The 19,818-nt window shown below is 43.5% G+C and overlaps 1 protein-coding gene across 10 annotated transcripts in view; it reads right to left on the bottom strand.

Moving 5' to 3' along the window:
• Positions 1–19,818, bottom strand: part of AMBRA1 (autophagy and beclin 1 regulator 1) — a 141,498-nt gene extending 121,680 nt beyond the window's left edge. For 4 of the 10 annotated variants that reach the window (XM_082316825.1, XM_082316820.1, XM_082316828.1 and 1 more), the window contains exons 1-8: positions 19,711–19,818; positions 17,002–17,160; positions 8,751–9,006; positions 8,437–8,495; positions 7,518–7,701; positions 6,673–6,845; positions 5,776–5,842; positions 3,729–5,188 (exon numbers count right to left, since the gene is read on the bottom strand). In XM_082316825.1, the coding sequence (XP_082172951.1) occupies positions 3,729–5,188; positions 5,776–5,842; positions 6,673–6,845; positions 7,518–7,701; positions 8,437–8,495; positions 8,751–8,885 (2,078 nt within the window). In that variant the 5' untranslated portion in view covers positions 8,886–9,006; positions 17,002–17,160; positions 19,711–19,818. Of the gene's footprint in view, positions 1–3,728; positions 5,189–5,775; positions 5,843–6,672; positions 6,846–7,517; positions 7,702–8,244; positions 8,367–8,436; positions 8,496–8,750; positions 9,007–17,001; positions 17,161–19,212; positions 19,385–19,710 lie in introns of those variants that run through there. The other 6 variants (XM_082316821.1, XM_082316822.1, XM_082316823.1 and 3 more) reach the window with 6 other exon arrangements.

The raw sequence follows: 19,818 nt of genomic DNA on the forward strand, positions 1-19,818 counted from the left end.
GAAGATCTGGATTAGTACCTGTCATTAATTGATGAGCTGAAATATATTTCAGTGGAGACCACTGCTAGGATTTTATATATCATTTTCTTAAGAAGGCGGCACTAGCTCCTCTCAAACAAGCAGCTGACTAGAAGAATCCTCTTTCATTCCCTGTTCAACTTTTCATTACCAACCTGAATTGGCCCACACAGCTACAATAGCTTCCTTACAAGATCTTTTCCCTCGCTGAGATTACAGTATTAACACAATGCTTCCTCAACACATTTTTTTAATTAACAGGAAGTTATAGAAAAATTAAACTAGCTATCATCTGTTGCTCAATTATCTTTCCTTCATTTACATCTCGCCAAAAGTTTCTATCGCCAATTTTATGCAGCACATTTCATGTTACAACTTCGGGGATTTCTGAGGCTCTTCTCACGTTGATGTTAGAAGTGAGGCAAAGATAGATCCACAGGGGAAAAAACCCTACATTTCAATTAATGTGATCAGCTTGGAGAACCTCAGAAAAGCTGAAGCTCAGTTTCACCATCTTCTGCTTAAGGTTCAGCATAAACCTTCCCCAATTTCATACCTCACTGACACAGCTTCAAGAAGCACACAGCTCAATGCCCGTGCTGCTTTCAGGCCAAGCTGAATGGCTGCTGTACTGCCAAGGCTCTCAGTGACATGTTCCTCCTAATAGAGGTGCCAGAGCTGTTAGTCAGGAATAGCTTCATTACATGCTTATTAATCCCTTCATGATTAGCCCAAGATAATTAGTCCAGCACCATCAGAAAGAGCAGAATTCTCTCCCTACCCAGCTGCAATAGCTACATCAACAGAATTCAAAGAGGAACAGCCTTCATTAAACTACCTATTAACTTAATTGACCCTCTATGGCAATATCTTCCCAGCAAGCTACTTCTCAGCCGGGCAAGCCAGGTCAAGGAATGGATCCTGCCCACAGAGAGGGAATGAGAACATACACACACAGTTTCCAGACACAATTTTTATCTTAAGTTTTTCAGCTGGCCTCTGAATACAGTGCTCAATTGCCCAATGAGGACATCTAATGGAGAAACAAAGTAAAACAGAATATAAAACAGGTTACAGGTAAATACATGCATGTCCCCCAATGCTAACAACTAACCTGAGGTCCATAGGCACAAACTTACATCGATTTAAAGTGTGTATGCAGTTATCACTCGCACCCTCAGGCTTGAAGGCTTACCTTCCCTCCTCTATTTCCCCAGCACTTTCAGCATGACACAGCGTACATCTCATGAACCTTAGTCACCATCTTTGCACGCTTCTGCAGCTGCAAAGGTTAATAGATGCTTTGGACTCTGCTGTGCAGGAGTGGTTCCAGCACTTCCAATTGTGGGAGCGCACCCTAGGTCTGGGAGACGAGAATGCTGGACCTGAGGATGTTCATTCTACACAAAAATCATGTAAGTGGGTGCTTGCTGATTTGTCATTGCTCTATAAGGAAAAATATAACAGCTAGTTTGAGAAGGGAAAAAAACGACACCTGCAGGATATAGCTATCCCACATGCAGCGTTCCTTTAAAGGCAAAAGATTTCATAAAGCTCCCCACAAGACCACCCAATGGAGTGCAACAGGAAAGGAAATGAAGTTTTACTTCAAGGAAATTGCCATGAGCATTTAATACCAGACTGCTCACTGCTCTCAGCTCCCTTACCTCACTACTCTACAGTTACCTTAACTTCAGTTAGAAGGGAAGCAGAAGCCCCTGCCATGCCTGTTCTTGAGAAAAGCCTGATAACAGAAGCAGGAGACTGGGAAAACAAGAGTCCCTATGAGCTTCTCAGCAACCTCTGCCAAAAGAGTTTCACTAAAGGTTTCATCTTACAGGAATTCCTCTGGAATGAAGCTCACACATCGAACTACAAACTTCAAATTAATGTCTCAGCAAAAAGCACCTTTTTGCACAGGCAACCAGGTAGGCAACTAACCCTGCACAGATGCTACAGCCACTGAGCAGGCAGCAGCAACCACCATGGGCGAGAGGCAAAGCGACCCAGAGATTCAGTCACAGGACTCCAGCTGTTAGGCAGCAACCCATCCAGCTCCTGCACGCTGCGGTGGACTGAGTTATATGCCTCAGGGCATTTTTAAATTATACAGCTCCCACAGAAAAGATCACATCTACAGATCCCACCACACCTCACTGTCCAAATATGTGCCAACTGCCTGATCAGGAAAAAGGTTATTTGCCCCCATTATTTCTGATGCTACAGTGACTCGGCCCAGAGAACAAGCAACACAGTGGAGAGACACTATGAGCAGGTACAGCTATTTCAAAAGAAAGATAATGCAAGACTTACTCAAGTGCCATTTTAAAGCTAAATTTGTCAGCTCCTTCTCACCTTTCTGCCCTCTAACAGGGGACTAGACGATATCTGATTTAAATTAATGGCAGGTAAGTCCAGGCCCAAGAAAGAAGTAGCTACCATGTAATCAGCTTGAGACTCTCATTATGGCAGGCTATAAAAAAAAACTGGGGCAAGGATTTAGAAGCAGATGAATATTTTCATGACCATCACCACTTATTTGCTATGCAACTACAGCAACAAGAAAGGCAGCCACTGTTTCAGACTGAGTATAATCAGCTTATCTGCAGGAAGAAGGAAAGAATTCCCTTTCCTCAGGCACTCCTGTGTACAAAGCCTCCTCAGTCGGTTACATGTGCATCCAACCTGGAAACTTAGCTTTCCTACAGCACAAAGCATCCGTTTCTGAGAAACAGCAGGACTGGACCTTTCCTCTGACAAGCGCACAAACCACTTGACAGAGAGGATGTCAAACTCAAAACCCACTAGGGAAGCCCTATCCAAAGTACCAATGTAGCTGAATCGTCCATACAAGCCAGTAGAGACACTTTCACACAAAGCACAGGTCCTTCCTGGTCAAGTCTGACTTTGCTCGTTCTGTTTCCTGTAACACATCTGAAATATTAAAAAAAAAAAAAAAAAAATCCTTCCAAAAAAGAATCACCTTTGTAGAAAAAGAATACAGTAGAGCCTAAAATTTTCAGTGATCAGCATGCCCCCAACCAGCTCACCCTAGATTCGGGTCAATGGGAACCACTTTCAAAACTTACCTCCTTATCAAAGGCAAGCAAACTGCATAGGTTTGACCGAACACTTGCAACTAAGGTAGATGCCCAAACCACTGACACAGAGCTTTGACATTTTTTTGCCCTATATGGCAACACCAAGGAAATGATTGTTAACCCTTCCAACTTAGTAACTACTACCTCAACAAGACACAGCACTCAAGAAAGCAATTCTTACTACTCATGCCCAATTTTCCATGCCTACCCTGTGCAGATTCTCCATGTGTAGCACGTGTGTAGTATGGGGCACAAAGGACAGCGTAGCACATCCTGTGTTCCTACCCTTCTGCAGTGTCTGGGAAACACCAGGAACAGAGTTCACCCCAAAGATCAGCTGCCAGAGCCCGTACTTTCACCTGTCTGTGCTACCATTCTCCTTTCCCATCGAGAGATTTGGTGTTTGTTCTTACAGACACGCTCAGAACCTATCTGCAGCATGACAATAGTAGCTATAAAAGATATCAATGCAACATCTCTATTTTCATCGACATAAATAGCGTATGACCACATGAGAAAAGGTTTTTAACACTGAAGATACTGAAAAACTCAGACTAGATGGGAAAGGTTTAAGAAAAAATAAGGAGGAAGGCCAAGCATATATCTTACCTCCTGAGTGAATCCTCCTCTGAGCTTTCCTCAGGCATTTCCTGGTTTAAGGCCTCCTGTGATACATTCCCAGGTCTGCTTGAAGCCGACTGGCTGTAAACTCTTTCCCAGTGCCCCGTCTCCTGGTTAAAGACCACTCCCACGGTCCTCTCCTCCTGCGGGGTGGAAGAGCTGCCCAGCTGCAGCCTGCTAGAGGCAGGAGCTCTGCCCTCGGTTCTCTCTGCAGGCTGCACCTGGCTGGTATTTGGAGGCACACCCTCAAACGTGCTTTGGACCTGCCCTGGTGTGTAGCTAGGTGTGCTTCTTTCCCAGCGCAGCGTGTCATTGTTAAAGGTCAGCAGGTTATGACAAGCGCGACAGCGGTTCAGGTGACCCCGGGACAAATTGGAATTGTTTTCACTGCTGTGTGGAGTCTGCTGATGGGAGGGACCCGGCCGATCAGGCTCAATGTTATTGTTGAGCATTTCTTGAGCCTGTTGCGACTGGCTGGGCTCCCCACCAATCCCCTGATCTAACTCCTGAAGCCGGTCATATTCCAAGAAGAATCGCCTCAAATCACACTGGAGCTCATTACGGATGCTGGCCGGATTGCTCGGGCCAGCGCTACTACCACTGTCCGCCTCAGCCCCTGGGGCCAGAAAGCCCCTCCCTTCTGTTGCAGAGGTATAGACTGATGCCTGGGAACCTCCCTCCTGCTGCCTCAGCACCGACAGCAAGCTCACGGAGGAGGCACTGGTCCTAGGGGGAGGCATGGCTTCCAGCTCTGACCGAGAGCTCATGTTCAGCACTGTCCTGGACCAGTCAGACCCGCCTAAGCCGGAAGCCATCTCTCTCGCAGACTGTTGGTACCGGGACTGGTGGCCTGCCAAGGGCCCGCTGAGGGACCGCCGTGTGGGGCCCAGGCTAAGGTTGCGCAGGGTGTTGCCAGCAGTGCTGCTCTGAACTGTGCTGAAAGCAGAGGGCCTGTTAAGTATCCCCTGCTCCTCCTGCACGACGGATGCCTGCTCTGGGGGTTGGTAAGGCTCTGTCTGCACAGAGGAGAAGGAAGTGCCAGTGGCCCCAGAAGACGTGGAGGGTGCGTTTTCCTGGTGTGGGAAGAGAGAAGAAGGAAGTCTTGCACTAGAGCATCGGCTGCAAAGGCACAACATCCCCAGGTGCTGGCAGCACTCTGCTGTGGGATAGCTGACACGCTCCCGGAGCCTGTTATAGACAGATGCCCTTGTGTTCTCACTGGCTGGAGGCGGAGGTGGTGGTGGTGGAGGCGGTGGAGGGGACGGGGTAGCAGAGTCTTGAACACTGTTTTGCTCTCCCACCTGTATGCCAGAGGAGCGGGAGGACAACATATGCAGGAAGTTGTGGAGGAGGGGTGTGCGTCTCACAGGCTGGGAAGGAAGGATAGCGCGCTGGCGATAATGCGGCAGCTCTGTGCTGTCCACGGAGATTTCCACTTCCTCATCACTCTGCAGAAGGAAACAATCAAAGTTCAGTCACCTCACAGCAAAATCCTATACCTCCAAATAAACAGCAGAAAGCCAGCTACCATCCCAGACAGATGAAAGGATGTGACAGGTCCCTTCCTGGAGGCCTTGACTTGCAGGAATCCAGCTGACTCTTTATTTCAAAGTTCATTTTATGGATCGAGACAACCTCTTCCTACGGCCCAGTGAGCTTTGACAATACACTGTTCATACCAACAGAAGCATCAGCATCTGAGGGTCAGCAGCCGTGGGGAGCATTGTTAATACCTCACATAGCTTCAAATTCAGCAGAACGTCACAACAGAACTGAAAGAGCAGGGCCATTGGGACATCTGTCCCACCACCAATGAGACAGTGAGGGTAAAACAAACGGACTTTGGAGAGCTCTTTAATAGCCCTGCACATAACACAAGAACATTCATGTGACCAGTTAAGGCAAGACAGAACTCAGCTTAGAAGGACTTCAGGTTTTCAGAAAAGCACGAGGCTGCTTAGGAACAGACTAGGGTTAATGTATGTAGAGCATCTTGTAATTAGTCAGTCAGTACAGGTACTGACATTCCCCTTACCTGCTGGTTAGAAGGGTTAACAATTGCTGTGAGCAAGTAATGTCCCAAGGGATCAAACCGTACCAGCCTAAAACAAAAGCAGAGCCAGAGTATCAATCGTCAGTTCACATTCCACATTGACACAGGAAGCTGGACACAGCAGGGAAGAAAACCCCACGTGAAATATTTGCAGTGAGAATATTGCTACATTACCATCATCTTCTTCTGAAGGACGTCAAAAAGTTTACACATTAAGAAAAGGAAAACACACTTACCTAGCTGAAGACTGCAGCTATTTTATAGTCCACAGCAACACTATATAGAAGTTAAAAGCTGGAAGCAAGTACTCTGTATCAATTGAAATAGCCAGGAAATTTTAAGGAATATGTACATATATATTATAAATTGGAGTTTGGTACAAAGGTACATTAACTTCCCTTGAATGTTATAATATGTACATATATATTATAAATTGGAGTTTGGTACAAAGGTACATTAACTTCCCTTAAATTGGTCGAAAGAAGGTATCAAGTTTCCAGCAATGCAGTTTCCTCTATAACTGTACCAAAGTAATAGCTCAGCACTCTCTTCCAGCAACTTCTGGGTTCTCTCATCCTTATGGCTGCTGACAAGTTTAATTACTAAGCTTACAAATGAACATGAAGTAGATCCTGGGCATTTATTGGGCACACATGGGATTACAAATATGAACAACCAAGCTGATTTATTATTTCCAATTGCTTTCCTTCCTCCGCACAGAACTGTTTTTCTATCAGCTGGGTCAAGGAGCTGCAAGCAATGTTTCTCTCCGCTGCCTCGGTGCAGAGGGTGCAGCACCCCAGAGGAATGCCCCACATTCCCCAAATCTAACCATTTTTCATATACAAGTGTTCTCTTCCCCCAGAAGCAAGAACTCACCTGACCCGCTCCATTTCACTGGCTGTTTTCACCACTGCAAAAGGCTCCCGACGACTCCAGTCCCAGAAATGTATCTCATTGGCAGTTGCAATCAGCAAGAGCTGAGCCGTAGGATGAAAAGCCAGCGATGCAATGGCATTGTTGCTATCTGTGAACCAGCTCTCACTTCCACCCTGAGTGAGGAGTCAAGAATCACAAGCAGTTTATCACAAAGATTGAGATCATTAGGTTCCCATGTATGTGCCATCTCTCCAAGACTGCCTAGAGCATGGAAGTGACATGCTTTCTTGGCAACAACAGCAGCTGCTCTCATACGAGGTCATGTGTCATGTCTAGAACATAATGCTATTTGCAACAATGACCACAGATGTATTTTTGTAGGTAAGTGTGTCTCAAGCAGCCTGTAAAAATGCTGCATTTCAAAGCGACCAGGTAAGTATACGTGTTTTGTCTCTGTGCCCATCACCAGACTAGGTAGAACTGGCAGAGCAGCAGCTTCCCTAATGAAGAGTTCAGATACGCTCAGTGGAATGAAAAATGTCACGTCTTTCACATAAGCTAAACAGGTATCTTGCACAAAGTTCTCCAGCATTATCTGTACCACTCTAATCAAATAAACAGGCATGGCTAAGGAGCACGACCTACCTGGCGGGACTGAACAAAGAATCTGTCACCTCCTCTCTAGACAGAAGAGGATAGCTATGATCTGTTCTGTGCTGTTAGAGACCAGGCCCAGCAAAGCTTCCAAACAGCTCTCTTACCAGGCAACATTTGGGAAAAAGTCAGACAAAAAAAGTCACCACCCACCAAATACCAAAGGCACATATGTTTCAGGAAAGACTTACGTGTAAATCCCAAATTCTAACCTCCCCATCTAGGCATCCTGAAGCAATGAGGCCTGGGATGGTGGGATGGAAAGTGACGCACCAGGGAGTGCGGCGATGTCCGACCAAGGAATGAACACACTTGCCCGTTTTCACCTCTGTGATGTAGATGTTGTGGTTCACATGTGTGGAAGCCATTAGGGTCCTGGGAATGCAGAAGGCAGGATAAACATTAGCGTGACAAGAGTACAGCAAAACCAGACCATGGTTAGCTTCATCTCAACAGGGTCTGTTCACACCTAACCCAGCAGCTCTCCCACACAGAGCTCAAAGGGTAAGAGGCTACTGTTTCACCAATGGCCACAAAGCTTCCTGTAGCCAGATTTCAGGGTCCATGCAAACACAAGCTTATCTGGTCTGCAAGCACAAACTTGACCTTGAAGTCAGAGTGAACATGCAGCTCAGAAGGAACTCCTGAGTGACAGTTTGGGGCAAATAAATATTCCCAGTTTTCCACACCATCTCAATCACTGTCAAATCAAGTGACACTAAGAGAGATCCCACCTCCGCTTCTGCTTCCAATACACGCATCATTCTGCTCTGTTCTTTAGTCCTAGATATCCCAGTGGGTGTGCCACATCACTTGGCGTATTGCACTAAAACACCCTTTACTCCCTCAAGTTTCTTATGAAATCCCATGGTGGCCGCACAGATCCTTTTTCCTTAGAACTATGCATTGCTTGGGTACCTCAGAAATTAAACACCAACTATGCTCGAAGCTGTGAGATTAGGAAGGTGCGCACGTTCCATCCATGCATGTCGGGAACTAGAAGTTTCACTCGGCTGTTCAGGACTGGACAACTCAACGAGCACAAGCCTCCATCACTTTGGTAAGTGTAAGGAGACTGCTGAAACAGGGAATGAACTAGTAGTTAATTACCTGTCTGGACTAAACGCCAGCAAGAAGGTGGAGCGTGGACTGTCTGGTAACTCAACTTTCTGAAAAAGCCAACAAAGCAGGAAGTGTTGCAAGTGTCATATGATCATACTTTTAACTGTAAGCCACACAAACAACAAGGGGAACCCGCTGCAGGAACGTATCTAGTATCACATCACTGCAGGAACTGAACAGAGCCAGAGAGCATATCAAGTGTAACACATCAAGTGTACAATCACAAGACAATTTATTTCAAATCCCTGCATCCCTTCCCCCACTCCAAGATCAAGCTATGCACCTCTATCCCACAACCTTACCTTGCCCTCCCATTTCATCCATCGAGTTTTATCCTCCACCAACTCCTGCAGGAGCCGCTGAGCACCCAAGGCTTGGGTACCCCGTTCCCTACCCCACAGGATGCGGACAGCATTCTTCTCCGGTACAACCTTCATGGCTCTCAGCAGCCAATGTTACACCAACTACTGGGAGGAGACACCAGCAGGTTCCAGATGACAACCACCACCAAGCTACAAATAGGCTATCCACATTTCAATTGTTTATCTTCATGGAAACCTAGAAAAAGAAGAGAATGATAAGGAAGGCAGCTTTTACCTTGATCACCTAGATGAAGAGCTTTAAATCCCAAAAGATTAGATTTAAGAGAAAAATCTATCCTCTCCTGCAGCCTTTGCTACCTTCTTCCATTATCGAGGCCCAATTTTGACATTTCTGCAGCCAAAGATTACTTTGAAAGGTTTTTGAAAGTATCCAACCCTTTCCTTGTACACATGCCCTAGGCATACCACACCTAAAGAGAATAAAAAATTGGCCTTGAAACTCCCTTCCCTCCGTCTCTTGCTGTATATAATAAAGAAAAAAAGATTTATGAAGAGACAGTCTTTACACCTTGAAGATTTAGGTCCTATCTGGGAAGGGTGACTGATAGCTAGAGGAACAGTATTAAAAAATTGACAATACAACAGAAGAGTCTCCAGAGAATTATTCAAATTTCAGTAACAGTAATTATTATCACTGCAAAGGTCAGACAATTGATAGACCTCAAGTCCAAATTACTTCCAACTCCACTACAATAGCTTACAATGTATGAAAACAACCATATATCGGACCAAAACCTTACACTGCAGTGGCATCTTGGCCAACTCCATCAAGATGATTCATTTCACCTGTCTGCACATCATCCTTCCATCTACATTGCTCTTAGAACAACAGTTCACTCACACAATGGCAAAGATTAATGCTTTTAGTACACTTTGAGCTGCTAAGGAAAGCATTAATACATGTTTTCTAGAGAAAAGTTAATTCTTTGAAAGAACTAAATATAGTGAATAGTAACCAAGTCACACAGCTTTTGAATGGTCTCATACATTGGAGTTTGCCACCAAAAGCTCTCCAGAGACAAGAAGTTTCTCAGAATACATAAACCAAGAAGCACTGCTGCAATGCTACTACATTTTGATCCCAGCAGAGCACGCATAGTACTCTGTCATCTCTTTAGAACATAAAGATCTAAAGATAAATCCTCCTCAGTTCATGTTACACTGAACAAAGTCATCAATATTCAACAGAGAAGGAAGTGGCAACTTAAAAAAGCAAAACACACACATACAGGAAAAAAAGGTCCATGCACACAAGAAAAGATGAATTGTTAAATGACAGAACTCAGAACGGTCATTAGCAAACCTTTCTTTCCTCCCACTCTCCCTAAAAAAAAAAAAAATTCCTGAGCAGATGATTTAAGACAGCTGCTGCTTACAGGGAGGAGCTGTCTGAAGAGATAAGCCAGGAAAATAAGTTTTAATAAAGCAGACCAGTTTTCATTTGTAAAAGTACAATAAAGGGTAGTGAAGTGATGAACAAGTAAAGGCATCCATCTTCCTAGAAAAGAAATTCACCACAAAGAAATTCAAGCTAGCTGGAAATTCCCTGATGCTTAATGTGAACAGCATGGGGATCATCTATTTTAGAGAAGCTGAACTCTGCAGTGTAACATAAGCCTTCTTTCGAGAACCTGTGAAAGTCAGCCAAACATTAGGTAGGAATTATTCTACAAAATAAAAGCCTTACTGGAAAGCAACACAAAAACTAAAGATATCATGCTGCAAGCGGATACTTAAAAGCAACTGTACAGATTCAAAAAGCCCAGGCCCAAAAAAGCTAGAACAAGGATAACTGCAGTAGATACAGCCAAAAGCACAGTATAATACAGGAATCACTAAACCAAAAATCTTTTTTCACTAAATGCTAATAAATTCTCATCTGGATTCTGCAAATAGCACCAGTCACCCATGTTCAGAAATGACTGGATTCAGATGGTAAGCAGCATGGAGGGGAAGGACAGCTAAGAATGATACAGGCAATAGAAAGCCTATTTTACAGGAGGAAACTGTAAGTCTAGTTTCATCTAGTAAAGTTCAGAAAACAGTAGCTGAATATTCCATATGGGTGCACTGAAGGAGTAAGGACTACAGCAACCCAAGAATAAACATATAAACCAGACACAAATGGAAGACCAGACTTGCAGCTGGAATAAGCTGGAAGTTTGAAGAGATCTCAAACATTAAGCTTTGGAATAGCCTTTCAATAGCTGTAAAGGACAAACAACCTAATTAACTTAAGAGATCCTGATAATTTACAAGCAGGATAACCCAATTACTCATGAGAAAGAATGAGCTCTGAACTTGGGAACATTTCAGTCCTGTCAGAGGATTAATGTTCCCTGAAGTACAATAGCAACAAGGAAATCAAGAGGTTTAACAAACAGCTTTGTGTTTATTTATGCCACGGGAAAGTTTACATAGTGTAAAATATAGAAACAGATAACACCTACAACTGCAGTTAGTGAACCTCTTGTATTCACCTTATAGAAAGGCCAATTCATCTTCACTATATAAAATCAAGTACCTACCTTAAGACAGCTTATCTACATCTTTGCAGATGTGTATTAATTTCTTGAACTAATTTGGCTATAACAAACACTTCATAGGTGAGCCTCCTGAGCCTGTCCAAACTTGATGTTTTTCCCTCAGGGACTGTCCCTCATTTTTTCAGCTGCTTCTGACTCACCTCTTTGTCCCATCTGAAAACAAAAGAAACTCAGGTTTGAATGCCTACACAGTACCCTGCTAACCTGCTCAACATTTTTAAAAGCTGGGAATTAGCCTGAATATAGTAACTGCTCTCCAGTACCTGGTGACACATTCAGCAACACTTCAGACTGGCAAAGAAAATCAGAGCTTCAAATGGAGATATAGACGCAGTGTAGACATGGGCATTACCTTCGCTCACTTTAGCAGGAAGCCTTTAAACTTATTACTGGATCATATGTAAAGATATGATCACATGGATCATAGCAAAGATACCCACCAACGCCAAACATTTTGCTCAAATATAAGAAGCTGAATAACGACAGCATGTTATTAAATACCATTAGCAGATAAACCATGAAGTACCAAGAATGTTTATTGCTAGTCAGATGGCTACTGAGTAGCTAAGTTTAAATGAAATGCAGTGGGCTTGAAAATACTTCTCGGGCCTCAGCATAAAGAAAACTTGCAGCTCACTGGATCAAACCTGTCCAGACAAGTGGTGGACTGATTCAGTAACAGCTCCTATTACAAACATCCATGCTATCACAACTGATAAACAGCTGACCACCAAATCAAGGAACTGCTCAGGGATTGGTATTTTTCTGTTTTCTTCTTCTTGTTGTTTTGGTTTTGGGGGGTGGTGGTGTTTTGTTTTGTTTTGTTTTTTAATCAGGATGACCAAAAGTGGAGTCCAACAAGTGGAAGATGAGCTGATGCCCTGGATGTGGTCCAGGGCACCACAGAAATTCTGAAAGTAAAGAGTCAAAATTTTTTCTGTGATTGGCAGCTTTGTTTCCTTAACAGTTTTCTCCCTTCAGGGCATTTCAGGACAGCATGCTGGGCTGCTTATGGTTTTGGAAAGAGCATTATACAGCCCAGCCCTGAGCCTTTTACTTGCTCTGTACCAGCTGTCTTCGAAGAGCCTTAAGAATTCCCAGCCTCAGAGCGATACAAGCTCACTTGTAATTGTCACTTTTACAGATACCGAACCTCTAGAAAACCAAAGTGAAGCAGCACATTGGTAATACTTCATAGTGGTACAGGATGCCATGAAAACACTGACAAAAAGGTAGGGAGAGAAGAGGAATAAAAAGAAGCACATTCAAATCACCATATAAGAAAGGATGTCGAGATATTTTATGCTTTATGCAGTGGTTTATCATCCCGATTAGAAATTTCAGTACTTTACAGAGATGATGGTCCCATCTCTTAACATGCCCCGGCACTATTAATTCTGTGGAGATTCCAGTACCACCATTCTGGGAGCACAGCTGGCTTTGATAAACAGAAGAATATCAGAGTACTACCTCATGTTATTCAATTCTCCATTGGGGGAAAAAAAAGTTATTTCATGTGGCCTTCAGCTCTCAGACTACAAATCTATTACCCCTCCACAGGACTTCTTGGTTGCATGCTGAGCCCAACACTAAAAGCCTTTCCTGATGCGTGCATACAGAAACTGTAAACAGCTCTACCAGTGTTTAAAAAGAAAAGAAAAAAGCTGCAATCAGTAAATGCTATTTATAACAGGAGTTCTATCCAAAAGATACAAACGTCCAAATAATTTCAGACTATTTTACTGCCCAAAGAGGTCTCAAGTGACTGAAGAAGAAAGAGACAACATCAAGTGAAATATAAAAGCTGTCTCTGGCTTTGCAATCTGGGATCCACAAAGAGAATGCACGTATAAGCTTCCCTAGAAAAGACCAGAGAGGAGAAAAGCATGTACTGGTAGTTTCTGTCTCAAAGTCTCTTTGTCAAGTTTTAAGACTTCCAGAATGCATTGACTGTAAAGTGGATATGATCCACATAGGTTACGGGCCAGTGCAAGCTGTGTACTTTGTATTAAAAGAACACAGATGGGGAAAAAAAAAAACAAAAACACAAACCAAACAACAAAACACAAACAAAACTGTTGTGAACAATGAGGCATATCACTGACCTGCAAAAACACAAGGAAATTTGTCTCTACAAAAGAAGAGAAACAGACTGTTAGTACTCTGAACTATCCCAGCTCTGGCCATGGGCCTACCTATCCTGTAAGCCAGTAACTTCTGTTTTCAAAATGTCTGTTCTTAAGCAAAGTGTCCAGCACTAACAACAAAGCATGTTATTTCATTCATTCCAAATTAAACTGCAGCATCTCGGGCTTTGAATATCAGCAAGATATTAAACAGTTAAAGAGTTACTTTTTACTGTATTTAATAAATTTTAGCAATTTAATAAACATTAGTAATAATTTAGCATTCCCACCATTGTACATGGGGGTGGGTTCTCCAAGAACGATCAGAAGATCATCAGACAGGCATGAAAACAGTGCATGCAGCAGTACAGCCCAAACGCTTTACCTCCACTGCCGGTGATCCTCACGGAGGCTGTAGTCACAAGACATGCTATTTCCTCAAAGTATTTTCTAAAAACAAATCAGTTTCCCTTGTATTTTACACAGTTTAATTTTGAGGCAAATTGCTTTATCAAGACCCCTATGTCTTTCAGAAGCTCAAAAGAACAAAGACAACAACACTGTGCATACTGAAGACAGTCAGAGACCATCTTGCCATGACTGCAGACTACACAGCCCCTCCTTCTTCTACTGGAGCTTCATTGATAAAGCAATAAAACCTGGTTCTGAGACCCACAGACAGATTGAAGAATGAACCAGATGGCTAAAACATCATTTGGAATATATGTGAGCAATCACGCAGCTCCAGGGACTTTCTAGTTCCCTTCCTTGTTTACACTCCAAGTTTTTCCCCCCTCTCTGCAATACGGAGATTATGATGCCAACATCCTCCTCAATTGCAAGAAACAATACCATGTAAGAAGCCCCAGAAATGGTATCCCGGATAGAAGATCTGAATTCTACTAGCAGTTTTATTAAAAATATCGATTCAGTTCATACCAAGTGTCGTGCCATTCCCACTAATCCTTTTCATGTCTCCACTTCAAAGACTGAGCAAAATAAAAAAAAAAAGTTTATGCAAAACCAAAACAAATAAAAGCTGATTTGCCCTCTTTGCACTGCATCAACTGAGCTAAACAAACGAGACAACTCAGAGAGTCCTAGTTTGGTAAGTAATCGAACTATGTAGCACTGGAATTTGAACAATGCTATAACAACAACAAAATCAGTAAAAAAAGGGTGACGTGACTCATATCCAGAATAGTTCCACGGATCAAAGCTTAAGACAAGCGTTGGAGGAACAGGACTATGTTCAGTATTAAGCCACATGAATTTCTGACAATGTACCTGATCAGCTACATATTTAAGTTTTCCTCAAACAACATGATTTGTCTTCCCTTAACTCTATTTGTGGTACTTTCATATGAGCTGTACAACCGTTCTCAGAGGTTCTAGCTCTTCTTGGGTTAAAAACAAACAAACAAAAAAAGCCCAGAAAACGTTTTGCAGAGAGACAACTTCAGGTTATCTTGCAGCAATATCTAAATGAACAGAAAATTGGAAATAAAGCTAAGTTGGAAATAAAGTTACATTGCACTGGCATCTTTAAACAAGGCTAACCCACAAACAAAAACAGTCCACAGAGGTATAACAAACAATTATCTTAAGCATGATTAATCAAAACAATGAAAAAAGCAAAACTAGAATCCATTCTGTCACTCTGTTTCTACTTCTGTGTCCTTGGTTATGCTTTTAAAAAAAAAAAAGCAGCTTAATTTAAGACACTAGAATCATGTAGATTCCTGACATTACAGCACAGAGTCAGTCTTCAACTAAGTGCCCCTAAATAAGAAGGGGGGGGGGGAACCAACCCACAACCAACCAAAAAAACCAAAACAAAACCCCAAAACCAACCAAACAAAAAACACTAAAAGAAGCCTTAGGAGAGAAAGTAAGATTATGATGCAACTATGCAACGGAGTCCAAAACTAATACCATGAAGGCACTTTCATTATATGGCCCTGGTATTAGTCTTCAAAGTTTTTAAGATATTCCTCAAACTATTTATTCTGTAAGCTGAAGTTTTCCCTTGATTAAGGCCAGAGAGATTTGGAAAGTAATTCCAAAGCACATCTTCTGCAGATGCACTAGATACACTGCTCTAAGTTGTATCCACAGCTCTAAGTGCTTCCACATAAATCAGAACAGGATTCCTAAAGAAAAATAACTTGTATTAGTGCTTCATGATTAAAAAATTCAATGCCATGTTTTAAATTGAAACTACAAACAGCTCAGGAAATTCAATTACATTACAAAGATGTCAATAGTACATTGTCATTTCAAGATCCTATATGACTGCAACAACGAGCCGATTGCCATTAGAATCTTAATTTGTCTTCCCGGTCTGGATTAAATGAGCTATAATACTCTTAAGAGAACTTTTCAGTCAAAAGAAGTACATTAAATTGCTAGTTATTTACAGCAAAATAATGAGGAAGTGGAAGAGAAACTTCCAGATATCAACTTCTAAAGGTCAGAAAACTAATGGTAAATATAGGAAGGGAAGTAATAAAAATAAAAGTAAGTCATCAGCCGTGTCTGGAGTCTGACAGTTTCATTTACCAATGAGAGTATGGAGTACTTTCATGACGATTATTACTATTTCCACATAAACGTAATGAATTCTTGAGAAGAGAGATATTAGTTCCAATCCGGAAGACAGGAAGAGAATAAATACAATTTCACAAAGCTGTAAGATAAGTCAAACAGCATAACTGAGATCCAGAAGATTAAGAGTTGGTTTCCTCAATTCCATACTCAGACCATAGCATCTTTTGCTAAGTACTGTACACAGCAGGAAATGAGGGACAGAGAGAAAAGAGCAAACTAGAGCAACATATAGAGAGACAAATAGAGCGACATAGAATTCAGATTAACCCCTTGAGAGAATTATTCTCACCTAGGTAGGAAAGCAAAGGAATTTTCAATTCAAAATCCCAGTATTTACATTAAAAGTCACATGAAGGTTCCTCAAGCTCAAGAGCCACAGCCAAGTGCCCTCTAGTGACACCATACACGCAAGAGAAATTTGGGAGCACCAACATTACAGAGTAGCAGAAGCAACATCGGGTATCCACAAGATGAAGACAAAGTATTTTATGCATTCAAGGCTGCACTTAAGGCAGGTGCACCTTCTCCAAGTAATAAAGAAAAAGCAACTGGAAGCGAGAACATATTTTGAAAAACACAGTTCATATAATTTCCTGCTCACATGGAAATAATCAAATAAGGTAACATGCCAAAAAGCAAAAAAGATCTACACAGAAGCTGAAGTCTTCACGCACAGATGTATCAGAACTAAAGAAGAGGTGGGAGACAAAGAATATTTTAGACTCTGAACAAGACCACAGCCAATTCTTGACGCCCTTTCCCTTCCTGGCCTCGGACTGAGACTGTGGGAGAAATATAAAGGCAGGAGGGAAAAGTGTCCGAAACATGGGTCAGAGACTCCTCTCGGCAATTCTGCACTGCTCGAGGTGGAGAATTAGCGTTACATACCAGGAAGAGGGCAGCAGGAATCGCTCTGCCGGGGCAGCCCAAAAGACCTCACTGAGAACATTCGAAGTGGAGCTGTGCGAGCACACAGATTAAGATGACTCTCTCCATGCTCAGGCCTGGCACCTCATCATCCTGCGCGCCTTCAACAGTTTACAAAAACTGGAGACAACAAACAGTTACTAGACAACAATCCTATTCAGAGTTCTTAACAACCAACCTTAAATCCCGAGAGGCAGACAAGTAGGTCTCCTCTTGTTTTAAGCAACCCGATCAACGCGTCTTTCATTAAGCGACTACTGTATCATTTGACAACTTTCCATTAAAATATTTCTAATATTAACCCTCTTCCACTGCACATCACCTTGTTACTCGCTTTTGAAAACCACAATTCTTTTGTCCGCACCTCATTAATATTTTGCTTCTATCACCCTTCTTGCTAGGATAGTGCCAGGCTGCTAACACAAAACACACAAGGTAGCTATTAACACGCACGATGCCCTTTATCAGGTCTCCAATAATACAAACTCAATTGGGGGAGGCGAGGAGAGTACCTTAATGCTATTTCTATTAATAATACTAATAAGTATTAACATCAACAATAACTTTGTACGAGCCTTGAATCTAGTTAGCTTGCTAACCAAGGCATAAAAGATACTAAAGTTACTTTCCAGAAGTTTCATAAAGAATTATGACACAAAAAAAAAAAAAAGGAGTAAGCATTCAAATCCCTAACTTATGGCAAAGGGATACTGGCAGATGGTATCGTTGCTTGCCTTCTTTATAACTAGTTGTTACAGCTGCGTAGAAGTTAAAAGTGCTGCACAGAAAATGGAAAAGTAGGAAACAACCAAACAAGAATCCAGAGGGTCAGTTATGACTCAGAGAAGGGCAAAAGAAAGAAAACTAAGAAGAAGCTGTCAGCAAAGAAAACATTCTGCATAAACTCCCCAGCAACTACATCCAAAAAGGCAAGTCCAGTTATTTGGATCCAAATATATTCTTCACTCCAAGTATTAGAAAAAATGTAAATGTTAATGGACTGCCATACTGATTAACATCCACGCTGCCACAAATCAACAGATGAGTACAAGACGCTTACTTGTTACTGTAGCAACACAAATGGAGCAATTTTACAAAAAATACTTATCTACAGCAACACCAATTGCAGACTACAGAACTAGTAAGCAAGCTATACTGAAGAGTTATGAATGTTAGAAATTGCATTACAGCAGCCTTCCACAATACAAACAAGGATTTTAAATTTAGCAGAAAATTTCAGGTACTGTTGCCTAGTCACCCCTAAGGCATTCAAATCTGCCTGGATTTAACCCCATACCACATTCTGAAAACTGACCCAACAACGAAATGAAACAGTCCGGTAATGGATTGGCAGTAAGCGCACATTACCAGCAGGTCATTCTTAGGTCCCATTTTAACATTCCCATTAGCAATTTGAAGGAGGATGGGAGTGGCAAAGGCAAAGAAGCCAGATGACAATTGCAGAGGACACCAAACTGGGTGGAGCCGTAAACAAGGACAAACATAGAAAAACAGATTGGGTTTTTATGTAAAGATCTAAGAACATTTCATACAGAGAAGAAAATGGAGCAGCACTGAGCACTCGTCCTGAACATATTTATATGGACTGTACATTCATACAGCTAATCTTCCCGAGGACTAGCTTGCACCTAGAGAACAGCTATGTTTGAATCAGTCTCTCACAACAGAACGACACTGTAAAAGTGTGTATTGGGAAAAATTATGCATAACCAACTAAAACATCTCTTGAAAATGAAATGCTGTTTTAGTGCAGGAATTGTGTTGCAAATTCTGTCTGTGGAAAGCATGGTACTGACATGATCAAAAATAATCTCAAAAAACTCCATGAACACCAGAGAGATTTACGTGTTGTCTGGAGGAATATTGTAGGTGAAAACAAAACCGCTTCTATAGCGAGTGAATTAACTGGGTAGGCTCCCTCACAAGGAAAGAGGTAATCAAGTGTCATCCTACCAGAAGCACACATGAATGCATTTTATGCAAAATACTACTTACGCAAGCAAGTGTTCTGCAACACGCGATGAAAAGCAGAAGGAGAGATAGAGAAGACAACACTTACTTCACGTTTTATTTGGCTAAGGCCGGAAAACAACCACAACAAAAACATTTATTCCTTCAAAACAGCAGCCCCAAAACGCAGCCCGACCTTACCCAGACGGCGGGTGCGTGGAGGCCCGGGCCTGGTCTGCGGGAGCAGCGGGCGGGAAGGGGGCGGCGGAGCGGGAAGCCCCGGGCGCCCGAGATGGGACTTAAAAATCCGGTGTTTAGGAGGCGGGAGCCGCTCTCCTCAGAGGCCTCCCCGCCCTCCCGGCTCCCTCGGCCGGCCGGCGGGAGGCGAGCGCCGCGGGCTCCCCCTCCGCCGGCCGCGGCCGGCCCGGGGCAGCGCGGCCCGCCGTCGCCGCGGCAGCCTCCCCGCTCCCGCAGGCCGCGGTCCCGCAGCTCCCGAACAAAGGCCCCGGCAGCGAGCCCCGGCCCCCTCCCCGGCCCCGCTCCGCTCCGCCCGCCGCGGCCCGGCGGCCCCGCGCGGGCAGGTGCCCGCCACCTTCCGGGGCGCCGCCGCGGGGACGGCCGCGCCCGCCCGGGAAGCGGCGGCGGCGGCGGCGCGGCCCTGGCCTCGAGCCGGGCCGAGCGCGTAGGCCCGGAACCTACCTGGTGTGGAAGGGCCGGGGCCGGGCAGGCGGAGCGGGGCCGGGGCCGGGGCCAGGGCCGGGCCCGGAAGGAGCGGCCCCCGCTGCTCGGTCGTCGCCGCCGCTCCGA

The sequence above is a fragment of the Platalea leucorodia genome (genome assembly GCF_965183815.1).
Source record: "Platalea leucorodia genome assembly, chromosome: 7".
Classification (NCBI taxonomy): Eukaryota; Metazoa; Chordata; class Aves; order Pelecaniformes; family Threskiornithidae; genus Platalea; species Platalea leucorodia.